The sequence below is a fragment of the Anser anser genome (genome assembly GCF_964211835.1).
Source record: "Anser anser genome assembly, chromosome: 6".
Classification (NCBI taxonomy): domain Eukaryota; kingdom Metazoa; phylum Chordata; class Aves; order Anseriformes; family Anatidae; genus Anser; species Anser anser.
This window is the reverse complement of record NC_139726.1, coordinates 36628522-36641878: the sequence shown is the minus strand read 5'-3', so window position 1 is coordinate 36641878 and position 13357 is coordinate 36628522. Positions and strand designations below refer to the sequence as shown.

The following is a 13357-nucleotide window of genomic DNA, read 5'->3' as shown; positions in this document are numbered from 1 at the left end:
TATTTGATAGCAAATAAAAACTATGGGGCATAGATCTAGGAAGTTAGTGAACGTGGCCTTGTGTTAATGAATGAAAGCTTTAGTTTCCTGGATATCAACTATTTTATATGTTATTTGCATCCAAAGTATACCTAAGAAAAGTCTTTAAGTATATCGGTCTTTAATAAGATTAACTTTAGAACAATGTTACTAATGAATGCAAAGAGCTTAAAATTCATACTAAGCATACTGTTGAAAGAATATACATCGTCTTGCAAGATTTCTTTAGAAAGCAAGCATTCATTTAAGGAAGTTGAGCAAGTAGTTGTGGTGTTAATAATGAAATCAGCATTGTTTTGTCTGTATAGAACTGAGTTATGTCACTTTAGTAGTCATTGTATTATAATAAGTGCTTCACCCTTAGAACTCATTGGGCTAACTTTATCTAAACCATACTTAAAAATTCAGTGGCGTGTTGTCAAAGCCACATCATTTTCAGGAGCCAAAGAACATGGCCATTAGCTTCAGGAGGAATCTAAGGAGTCATATACAAAGTACTGTCTTCCTTAATAACATATTCTAGCACATACATGATTAGAAACTACCTGAGCTAGGCTTTATTTCAGAACCACAGAGTTAATAATCACCAGTAATCACTGTTACCTCAGTGTTCATCTAGTATTTTTGATGTTAATTAGCCTTTGTCTCCAGAAGGGCCTGTGGCAGTTTCACAGCTGAATTGTATGCTTTGTGAAAAGCAATTTGCTGCTGTTACAGACCTGTCACTCAATATTATTGAATACTTAGCTGCTTAATTGTTTATAAGGCCCAAATAGGTCCTAAAATTTTAGTTTTAATTTTTAATATTTTTAGCATTAGCAAGTAAAGTCTGTTGCTCACACATGGGCATTTTTGTTTTTGAACAGTTAAATTCAGTGTTTAAACCTTTAGTCTGACCCGTTACACAGTATATTTGCTAAGCTTACAGATTTAAGGGTTACATGATTATGTTATACTTCTTGCTTTAACAATTAATGCTTTGAGTTTTGGGTTGAAAAAACATCTCCCTCCATCTCTTGTTGGGCAAGTAGACTTAAGCTTAATAAGGTAACACATGACACTTTCAATGTAGAAATGGTGGAGTTTGACAGCATCACCAGCTCTCATAAACCCTTTCTTACAGCCCCATTCTTGGAGTTATTCTGATGATCCCATTTTCTAATCTTTATGTTTAGAGAGAGGAATAGGAAGTTGGAATTTGAATATAGTTTGCAACTTTGAGAGACAGAGGTCACCCAACCTTGTTTCCACAGCCATGCTCCCTCAGCTTTTAGGCCTAGTTGGTGACAGCAGTAGCAGTATGAAGCGCTGACTGCTTTGTTCTTTCCTCAGTAGGAGAAGACCTCAGGTGTATTTATTGCAATTATGAGAAGACTCATTGATTGGCTCTTTGGATTCACAAGTGGCTTTCCATTAGTTTTGTCAACACACACATCAGCACAGTTTTTTTAAGCAAGGGCTTTGAAAGTGAGAGTCTATATCTAAGGTACTTAGGTAAAGTATTTTCAAGGTGTCTATTAGAGAGTTTAAAGTACTGTTTGATCCTCCCTTAGTCACTCAGGTAGTAATGACACATACATTGAGATTTAGATAACAGAAGTACAGAGCTGAGAGGATCCTTGAGATTATTCTTTTGCGCTTTGAAGTAGTGTTAAATATAGAGTGATGAGGGCTTAGGAGATTTCCACCTAATGCATTCAGAACTTTCTAACATCAGGAATTTAGTTTTTCTAGACATCCTACCCTACTACTTAATTATTCTTTCATGATTTCCCTAGTGTCTAATTTAAGACTTCAGTGTATATAGTCAATATATTCCTTAATCACAGCTCTCTAAGAACATTTTAAGATACTTTACTTTCTCCCAGCCATCTCACTTTAACTGGGAAAAGACTAGTTCTTTAGTCTTTACTATAGATTAATTCCCTTTGTCTTCTTGCAGTCCTCTGGAATCTCTCCAATTTGTGTACTTTACAGTTCGTTACCAAAAACCAGACCGTGTTTCAGCTGGGGAATTCATTAGCACTAAGTAGAGCAGAATAATTATCCCTTATATATGATAGAAATATTCTATCATAAGTAGCTCACGCAAACCAAAGCCTCCCAAAACATCAGATGCTAGGAAGCCACCACATCTACATACTCTTAAAGCCATTATTCTTACCTCTTTCTGCTTGCGGAATATAAACTTCTGTCATGGTATATTTCCTTGTCACTTACCTTTTACCAGTATTTAGTTCTTCCTTGAACAGAACTTGTGTGTCAGCATCAATCTTATCAAGTTACACTTTTCCTGAAAGACTATTTTAAAAAAAACCAAGTACTTACTTCCTCTTTGAATAAACCTGAGTGTTGTATCACCTGGCGTTGCCTTTTATAGCTCCACCACATCAAGCTGGTTAGGCTTCCCAGATGTGTTAAATCTAGGCTAAGTGAGTACAATTCCACCCTTTGGTGCCTGCTGTAGCATAGTGTCTGAAGTAAATTCTTTTGCATTTCTTTATTGTTTCTATTAAGATCCTAGTTGATTTCAGGTCTGGAAAACTTTAAGGCATTTGTTCTATAAAAAGCATGCTTGCAACCTTGCATTTGATTTTACTTTTGTAAATGTAGTTGATTTCATTTCATTAATATCTGTCTGTTCTTGTTCCACTATTTCTCTGAAGTGAGATGGTTTTGAATTCTGATCCTGCCCTTCAAAGTATTAATACCTTCCCAAAATGTAATTTGGAAATTATATCTATACATATATATAAAAAAAACAAAACAGCAAAAAACAACAAACAAAAAAAAACCCTTGTTATTTCCTCATCCAAGCAGCTAATGAAAAATATCAAATAAAACTTTATTAAAATGATTGGCTTCTGTATGACCTCAGTAGAGGTGCCGTCTCAGTTTGACTGCAAATTGCTGATATCTTAAAATACTTCCAGGTAACTGTGCTCTTCATTTAATAGTGATATCATCTAGGCTATGTTTTCTTAGCATCATAAACTTTGCAGCTCAGAATATGATTTTTTTTCATAATGTTGCTTACGGAGTGATAACGTCAATTTAATGTAAGCTACAGGGCTAATTAGAGGTTCCAGGGAATCAGATGGAAGCAAATCCCTGAACCTACGCTGCAGTTTGGAAAAACTTCAACTACTGTTACATATCGGACCATTCTTCCCTCCCGGACTACAGATTCAAAATTACCGTAGCCTTTTATATTGTAGTAGAAAGTGTGAGCTTAGTGCTCATATTTAACTTTGTACGTGTGTATCAGTGCCACTTGATTTTCAGCAAAAGATTCTAGTTGCTTATATTAGAGGAATCTGATTTACTTTTTAAGGAAGGTCTTAGGACCTGACACGTAGGTCTTTAAGGCAGAAATTTGCTTAAGTGAGGTTTGCATCTTTGCTCCATAATTATTCACTGTTGCACCAAATAGAGTCCACTTGTCTTCGTGAGGACTTAAGAAGAGTTTGATGTGGGAGAACAATAACATTTTAATGCTCTTCCAGAAAAAGTGGAATACTTCTCTTTTAGGCTTTTAGTTTGCTTTAAGCAATAAAAGCTTTTCAAAACTTTGAACAAATAACTTTTTGGAGTGAGTTTGCAGTTTTATTTCAACTCAAGCCTGGCGTCTTGGTGAAACTTTACCTTACAACATTCTGAAAAGCTAGAGCCCTTCACACTATTAAAATATCTGCAGTCAGTTTTGTTTTAATTTATGCCCTAGAATCTGCCTAGAATATTGACATACTAAACCTGGATAAGCTGCTTTCCTATTCTCTCTTTCTCTCCTTTTCTCTCTCTGGCTCCCCTAGAAACTCTTACTTGTGTACCATACAGAAACTTCTTGTCCATTTGTTGTCTATGCTTCAAAGCTGAAGGAAGCTTTTATTGTAAAATAGAATAGAGATTTTGGAAGTAGTTATCTGTTGTACTTTGAAACAAACCTTTGTGAGATTGACTTGTGTACCTCTTAGCTTTTGTAATATAGGATGTTGAAAACAATGCTGAAGCAATACTAAAACAGGATGCACTCTTGGCTGATACTACGCTATATTGACCATCTGGCTTGTGGGTCTGCCTGCTAAGCTCCTGCGCTTGATCCCAGGGACAAATGGCACACTTCATTCTGTAGCTAATTGGACTATAATATCAGCAGTTTTTGACATCAATAAAAAAAATAACTACTGAATGTTCAACGATTTGCACGTGATGCTATTCCCTAACGGGCCAATCATAAAGCACTGTCTTGAAACCAAGTATTTTAAACTACGGGTTTGAAAACAATAGTGGTACAGAGAGTAAAGCTCCAGTCCCTCTTCCAAATCTACAGTGAGTGACTTCTTTAATGTACAACATGAAAAGGAGCGGATACCACTATTTTACACGTAGAAAGAAAGGCAGACTTCCTGAACATACATGTTGGCATTATGCAATTGGACTGCACTTAATATTTTTGAATCACAGAACAAATGTTTTTTGCATTTCTGTGCAGTGTAATGAGGTAGAGATCACATCATAGAGTAGACATCACTTGTCTACTCTGACTAAATTTGAGGTTCTATGTTGTACTTTCTGTATTTTTTATTTTTATTTGTTTATTTGTGAAACCTGTGTATGTTTATAGGAGGTTTTCTTTATGGCTTCATGGAAACCTTTTGCACCCTTGCACTGTTTAGTGTCATCGCAGATATTTTGCGTGCTTCTGTATGGATTCATTCTTACCATTTAACACCACAGTCTTTCTTGCTAGAAGTTCTACTATTTTTCTTTAGTTCTGGGCCTTCATCTAGAGTCTCATATTGAGAATTTTCTCATCTCATTTCCCTTTCCTTCCCTTTATTATAGATCAAGGACAAAAGTTCTGGAGAGAATTATCTTTGCCTGCTTCTCCATCCCCTGTTAATTTTTCTCATTTCCCAGAAGACTGTGAATGCTTATTTTCTCCCTGAGTTAGTTTTAATGTCTGCTTTATTCTATTATTTAAGCATTTTTTTCCTAAGAAATGGAACATCATGACAAAATTCCCTTAGTTTGCACGTGTCACCCCAAATAACTATGCTCCTGTTTAAAAAAAAATGTTGCATGTGCCCATCTTTAAGAACAAAAAGTGTTTTCTTCAGTTTTAAAAGAAAACCTAAAAGCTTAGTTGTGTGTTGATGCATCTTTCTGAAATGGGTCCCGTCTCTTTCCTGCCTTCCCTGCAGATGTTAGGATGTGGCTAGTCCAAATCTTTGTATTTCTTGCAGTAGCTACATTTTTAGGTGTTGCAGAGGAACAATGCTTGTCTTCAAGAATTTTAGAAACAATAATTAAAAAAAAACAATATAGTTAATAAATAAGTCACAGTAAGATAGAATAGTGAAAAAGCAAGAAGGTCTACCTCCTGACTGTGAAGGCATGCGTTTGACTGCCACTACTGCTTCTGCATGAATTTTGGCTGGTAGTAGCAAAATCAAAACAGGGATTTTCAAAATTGAATCTAAATTTTGTTTATAAAAGACAGTCATTGTAGCGGTGCTGGTGTGGCCTCTGATTTTTTTCAAGTTCCACTGTTAGAAGAAATTGACCTAAATGATTACTATTAACGTAGTTGAACAAATTTGTTTAAATAATCAGTCAGGAGAACAAGTTACACTTCTAGGTCATCACACAAGATATTAATGAATTAAGGGGAAGTTTTTAGTATGATGTTTGAATTTGTGGTGAAGATAGAAGTAAACTTTAGGAAACACACAACTGGAATGAATTCTGCCATTGGTTTGTGCCATGAAGCATCAGAGTATTCACCAAATATTGGTTGTCATTCATAGCACAAACTTTCTTACAGGTTTGGCATTAAGCTTTAAGGAAAACACTTCAGACTGAAACATCAGATATTATTACAGGTAATATTATCCAGACGGTCGTTCTTCTGTATGCCTGTAGAAATTTGGAATGGGATGCTCTAGCACATAATCGGTATGTGGAAATTAATATTTCATATTTAAATTGTATATTAAATTAATATTTTATATTTTAAAACAACACACAAAATGATTGAAAAGACCACCAAAAGCACTGTTTTTAATGATTTTTTAGGATATTTGTATAAGGTTGATTTATATGTCATCAACTAAAGAATGTGATATTCTTAGTCCAGATCTGTTGTAAAATATTGCTCTGGTTCAATAAATCATCTTGCCTGCTAATATTTACTGATAAAAACAGATTATACTCTTTGGAGTGGTCCATGACATTAATGATGAACAAAGATTAATTTTGATTTAGTTTAAGATTTGCTGCGTCTGGATGCAGGGGATAATGCTCTTATATCAATGATTTTTGATCTAACATAGCTATACGCCTCTGGTGCTCCCTCAATCAATTTCACTTGTTTACGTTGCCAACTAATGCTTTTGTGAACGTATCAGCAGACAAAAATCGCTGCACGTTGTCTTTTTTACACATCTGTGTTCAGATATATTTGCCCTTTGTTATATTATGCCCAGTTTGCCTTGTTGATTGCCGCATTTCTTTTGTGGTTCTGGCCCTACCAGGAACTGCATTCTCATTTAGTTTAAAGTGTCTAATCATTGCATTGAACTATTACCAACAGGACTTTCACTGCAGATGGTATTGATAGTAGTATTGTAATGAAATTATTTGCTTGTACAGCTAAAAAATCTTTATCAGCTTACTGAAGATGAGCTCCTTTTCTGTTTGTATTTCTTTTATTCCATCTCTTAAGCTTTTCTAGGCAATGACTCCTTTGCAGTTGGGTTATTTAGTAAATAGTCAAATACGGTTTATGGTTTTGCTGTGAGATAGATCTACTTCTCTGTATGTGAACAGATGTTTATTCAGTTAGTAACTCCAGTGCTTAATGCTGCAGGTGAATATGAGCATCATTTTGTTGTTGTATGTCGTTCAAGAAGGGCATATTTATTTTGCACTGTGTGGTTTTCTGTTGTGGTGGCCCTCAATTTCTATTAACTTTCTTAGATATGTTGAGTTCTCTGAATGACTAATGTGGGTCATTTTCAATTTACGATAATACCGCATACTTTTGAGATTTATAGTAGCTGTATTCCATTGCTCAATTTATATCAGTAATCTATGCTTTGTTTTTCATCAGAAAAGTACTTTAATAAGGTTCTGTATTCATCATGAAAAATATGGAAATAATGATAAGTTTTCTATACACACTCACATAATGACATTTGAAATACTGCACTGAGTTTGAAATCGTGTATGGGAAGTAAAATTGAGATACTCCCATTTTCAGAAGCTTGTTGATTGATTTGAACAGAACTAAGAGATCTGCAAACAGTATTTCATACCTTCATAAGGTGTGCTGTAATAGTAAAGTTGTAGCATGCTACGTTTATTAAGATTAGTATTTTAATACCTATGCAGTGGTAAATTTATAATTTGCAATCAAACACCATTATCGCCAAACTATCTGCAGTAATGCATTTTCAGACCACCATTTCTGCTATTGTATATGTTTTTGATTAACTGATATAAAAAACCTTACAGAAAGATTGTTTAAATTTGTCGGTTGTTACTAAGCACCGTAACTTTTGGTCTCAGTTTTTTATGTATCTTTTACAAACTTAAAACATGCAGTTGCCAGCGGACAAAAAAAAGGTTCTTGCCATTATTAAGATAAATGATCTGGATTAAAAACCAATCCTGATTCACCAGAGAAATAGAATAATAGAATCATTTAGGTTGGAAAAGACCTCTAAGATCATTAAGTCAAACCATCCACCCAACACTACCTATTCCACCACTAAACTATGTCCCTAAGCGCCACATCCACACATCTCTTAAATAGACAGGGTGGCAACTCCACTGCCTCCCTAGGCATCCTGTTCCAATGCCTAACCACCCTTTTCATGAAGAAATTCTTCCTGATGTCCAGTCTAAACTTCCCCTGGTGCAACTTGAGGCCATTTCCTCTTGTCCTATCACTTGTCACCTGATAAAGGGAACTGACACCCACCTCGCTGCAGCCTCCTTTCAGGCAGGTGTATAGACTGATGAGGCCCCTGCCTCCTCTTCTCCAGACTAAACAGCCTCAGTTCCCTCAGCTGCTCCTCATGTGTCATTTTCTACTCCCTTCACCAGCTTCATTGCTCTCCGCCGCCACATGCTCGAGCAACTCAGTGGACTTCTTGTGGTGAGGGGCCCAAAACTGGACACAGTACTTGAGGTGTGGACTCATTGGTGCCAAGTATAGAGGGACCACCACTTCCAAGGCCTGGGCAGGGCCTGCCTTTCTTAAACCCGTGCTGACCGGGTCTGATCACCTGGTTGTCCTGTACGTGCCAGGATAGTCCGCTTTATGACCTTCATTAGCACAAAAGTCAGACTGACAGGCCCGTAGTTCCCCAGATCCTCCTTCTTGCCCTTCTTGTAGGTGGGTGTCACGTTTGTGAACCTCCAGTCAGCTGGGACCTCCCTGGTTAGCCAAGACTGCTGGTAAATTATTGAAAGCAGCATGGCAAGCACTTCCACCAGCTCCTTCAGCACCCTTGGGTGGATCCTACCGGCCCCATAGGTCTGCGGGTGTTCAAGTGGTGTAGTAGGTTGCTAACCATTTCCCCTGGATTATAAGGGCTTCATTCTGCTCCCTGCCTCTGTCTTTTAGCTCAGCGGGCTAGGTACTCTGAGGTGAGTTAGTTTTACCAATAAAGACTGAGGCAAAGAAGGCATTAAATACCTCAGACTTTTCCTCATCTCTTGTCAATATATTTCCCCCCACACTTCAGAAGGGATGGATATTCACCTTTGTCCTTCTTTTCTTGTTTATGTACTTATAAAAACTTTTTATATTGTCTTTTGCTGTAGTGGCCAAATGTATCTTGGAAAAGTCTGAAGCAAGAAGTTAGCTTTAGTACGTATTTGAAGATCATGAAAGGGAGGTCTCTCACAGTGCAGGGTATAGCACATTTTAATAAAGACATAATACCCTTTAGGCTAGTATGTGTAAATGCTGGGGCCATTTAAGGTGAAGTGAACACAGCCTGACTGCAGATATTTCAGTAGTGGGAAGGGCCTCCTAGACGGGACTCTACCTGTGTAAGGTTCTGGTTTAAAATTAAAAAATATATATATCAAGAAATGGAGGAGGAATGCATTTAGACTTCTGATTGGAAGAGTTTGTTCTTTACACAGGATACTTTTAAACTAATACACTTCTCTGGATTAGATGGAGAAGGTTAATCACATACAGTGGAAGTTATTAAAATAACCATTTGGGAAGCTGCAAATAAACACATGAAATCATATGATCGGCAGTTTAATAAATTACTGGAGTTTGTACCCTCAGAGTGTTAACTCATTTTTCTCTCCTAGTTTTATCTTAATGTTGGATCATTTCAAAACAATCTTCAAATAAATAAGGATGTATTTGTGCCATTTTCTTTACAATGACTAAGAAGAAAATACAATTTTAGTCTTTTAAATATGTATCTAAATTAAGCTCTTATCTTTACCATGAAGGCTATCTAGAAAACAAATCCAATTATGGCTAAGGCACTTGAGAAAGTGAAATCTGATTTAATTCTTTCAAAAGAAAATTACTTCTTTCAACTTTCTATGAGGAAAACTCTACAGTTATTTTTATCACTATAAAAAGAACAAACTTGAAAGAGAAGCAGCCTTCGTGGAGTTCACACTCCATTCTTTATTACTTAGTACTCAAGTTGAAAATTTGAATCTTTTTTCTCATACAAACTACTGATTACCTAGAAAATAAGCCAGGAAAATGTTTTATGATAAACGGTATTTGTATTCTTAGATACAGAGTTAGAAAACAACAACAACAAAAACAGTTCAGAATTAGAAAAAGAAAAATAGACTTGCTTTATTTCAATTTTATAAAAAAGTTATTACTGCTGAACATGCATAAAAATGGCACAAGTATTGTGCTTTCTCTTGCTATAAGAAAGGCTTTGCTCAATGCAATGAAAATATGCTGGTGTGATACAATAAAATGTTGAAAGTGATGAAGTCACATTTCTGCTTCCTTTAAGAATTCTAGAGATTTTTAATGAATAAATGAAGCTTTACATACAGGGCTGCTGCCTTTGCTGCTGCTCAGATGAGACAGATCTACAACCAGTCAAGTGAAAGAGCTGAGGGACAGATAAGGGATGAGATGTAATTGTACCCTATGCAAATAAGATTCAGGTTTTGCTCAAAATCCATTTGCCTCCGTGAAACAGCAGTTCCCTGTGTATATAGATTTGGCTTAGGCTCTGCATATAAAATCAAATACAATAGCCAGAAATGTTAAGTGTCCATTTCTCAGGAAATTAGAATGGAATCTTAAAAGCTTCATAAATTTATATTAAAAACTGAGAATCGCAGATACTCATTTTACAGAAAAAACACCTTTAAGATGTTTTCATATTTAATCATGCATCACCCTAATGGAATAAGTGGTGACAATTAATTTCTTGCTTGGCAGAAATGTACAAGGGGCCAGGAAAGAATGTATAAGAATGGTGCGAAGAAATGGATGTAATTTTTATTAGCTTGAGATAACTTTGTAAAATTTTAATGTAAAACTCACCCAAAGATCCCTGTAGATAAGTGAAATGAAAAGATGTTCTACTGTCTTCTTAAAAGCCTATTGAACATGCAATGCTGGTCCAAGCAGGTATCACTCAACTAATCCCACTGTTTTTGTTGGGAAGCCTGAAATATTGTGAAGATGTTTGTGAAGACTAATAACCTTAGTTACCATTTTTCTAATATCTAAACAAGTAGAATTGTTACTTAAAAATTGATTACATCTTCATTATACTTTGACTTCTTTTAAGCAGTGATACTAGTTTTAATATAAAAATTGGTTGGATAGGAGGATAGTGAGGAAAGGAAGTAAGCTGAAACAAAGTGAGAGAAAATATATGTATAATGACACTTGTGAAATATTCAATAGAGGGTACTTATCTTCAGCTAGGATCTACAGATTTGTATTGGTATGTATTATGTAGTTAAGCTTTGAGAAGTGAGGATCCTTTACCCATTTGTTGTGGTTGTGCCGAGTAATCTCAATATTATTGATGGAAGTGACCTAAAAGTAGTAATTTTGTCAGATAACCATTTCTCTTTAAATATGTCAGTTTGCCTATTGAACACTTTTTTGATATATATATATATATTTTTTTTTTGGTGAAAGGAAAATGCATCTTTTTCTTGGGCCTTGCTGCTGCTCAGTGCCCAAATCAGAAAATATGATAGGCAAAGCCAGGAGCTTTACAGGTTTGAAAAAAATACCTCATCAGAAAAGTCTGCTAGAGAAGAAGGCTAGGTACTTCGCAGTGTGGATCTTATTTCTGACTTGGAGAACTACAGTCCCCGGGTTAAGGAAGACTGAGATTCTAACCACAGACTTTGAATTTTAATGAATAATGCTGGAGGCTTTTCCTGCTTAAAATACTTCTGTATTGATAAAGTTGGTAATTATCACATAATAATAATTAGCTAGTATTTCTTTTAGAAGCATAATTACAACTTCATGCAATTCATATATATTCCAAAAGTATTGGCCTTTTCTGTTGTTGTTGATGATAGTTTGTTGAAGTATATGCAAATGTTATAGATAATATAACATTAGCAAAAGAATATCAACTTGCTTAGTAGTCTAATGGAAAAAATGGGCTCACTTGTTTCTGTTGTTGCTGTCACTCATGGGCTATTTGTAGTTAATCTCTGTATGAGTCAGCAATCTCTTAAAGCATGGAAAGCTATTTCAGTCAAATCATGAAGGTAAAAAATGCTTTATAGGTCTTTGAACCATAAAAGGCCATTTAATATTTTGTTGAGATGTGCATGGTAAATGTAACATTATTTAATTGTAGAGCAAAACAGGAAGTGTGTTGCATAGGATTACGGTTATAATTATTTTCACTGGTAATTTTATAACCATTTCCTTTGTTTGTGCTCCATACATAGGGAGTTGGCCTTTCAGTCCATGGACATTTCCGAGTTGCTACAGAAAAGACTCTTTTTGCAATGCCAGAAACAGCAATAGGTAAGTAGATTTTAACAGATTATCATATGTTAATATGTTTCAAGTTTCACTGCTCATGTAAATGGGATGAGATACAGTTGACTGAAAGCGATAGCAATAGTGTAAGAGTTTTGAAAAGGAACTGGAAATGATCATATATTGAAAGTATTTTCTATTAAATTAATAAAAACTTGTCTCTGAATTATGACATCAAGATTATGACATTGATCATCGAGATTCTTAAAACAGGCTAGACTGACACAAAAACTATCAGGATATGATGCTTTAAAAATGGAAGTACATGTGAGGAACTAAGTCTTTGCAACAGGTATAAGCAGATAAAGTCAGAAAATCCCAGTGCAAATGTGCTAACCATTTTACATTTGGAACTCAGTGTGGAGACAAACTACATGATCCACAATGTTCATGAGAAATCCTAGCTTTTTAAGTGGATTAGTAAAGTAGATCAATTGTAGTTGCGTACAGATTGTGCACAAGATCACTTTTTTTTTTTTTAATAGCAACATGTACCTTGCGTTTTCTGATGTTTGATCCTACAACCTATGTCAACTCTGAGATGTACAATAGAAAATTTTATGGCCCTGAGCTACATAAGGAGAGTGGTATGCCTCAAGAAAAGTCAGATTACAATGAACCTTCTTATGAAATCATTCATGTTTCCCTTGAAGACAATACTGGTACCAACAGGGTATCCACACGGAATGTATTACTGTCTGACTTCTGGATTCCCTTAATGCTTTCTATATGTCTAATTCCCACCTCCTGCTTACCAACGATGTTTACGAAGATTGCTTGAAACCTATTACCTATCCTGCATTTCTGTCCTCCAGAGTTTCTAAGTTTTTATATCATTCAGAGGTAAAGAACTGAAGGATGATTGCAAATGTCCTTATCTTTATGTCCTCAAATAGAAGAATGCGGCTGGTCTGTAAAATATGGCCCTGTTGAACACATTTGTTCAGAATAGAGAACCTTATCTGGTGCTTAAATAGTTTAAATAGCACCAGATATGGGGCTTTTAAGTTCAGTCTTAGTTTCACTTCAAAGAATTAGTAGTAAGGAGTATTGGCCATTACTTCCTCAATAAAAGAATTTCCAATTATGTAATGATAAAGCTAAGAAATCACAGCAAAAAAATGAGGAATCCGTTTTGAAAAGAGAATAAATATAATAATGTCATCACAGCTAAATATGATACATGCTTTGCTAGTGATTAGATTTTTATAGTGTCCAATTTCTTCCTCTGCTGAAGGAAAACGTAGTAAACTTAGATAGTTCAAGTATTAAAGC

General features: G+C 35.5%; 1 protein-coding gene across 2 annotated transcripts in view; it reads left to right on the top strand.

The window, feature by feature from the left end:
• The window catches only part of HIBCH (3-hydroxyisobutyryl-CoA hydrolase), a 44790-nt gene that overhangs the window by 10303 nt on the left and 21130 nt on the right, over window positions 1–13357 (top strand). For both annotated transcript variants that reach the window (XM_083842927.1, XM_083842928.1), the window contains one exon: window positions 11989–12067. In XM_083842927.1, coding sequence (XP_083699053.1) covers window positions 11989–12067 — 79 coding nt within the window. The remainder of the gene's footprint in view (window positions 1–11988; window positions 12068–13357) is intronic.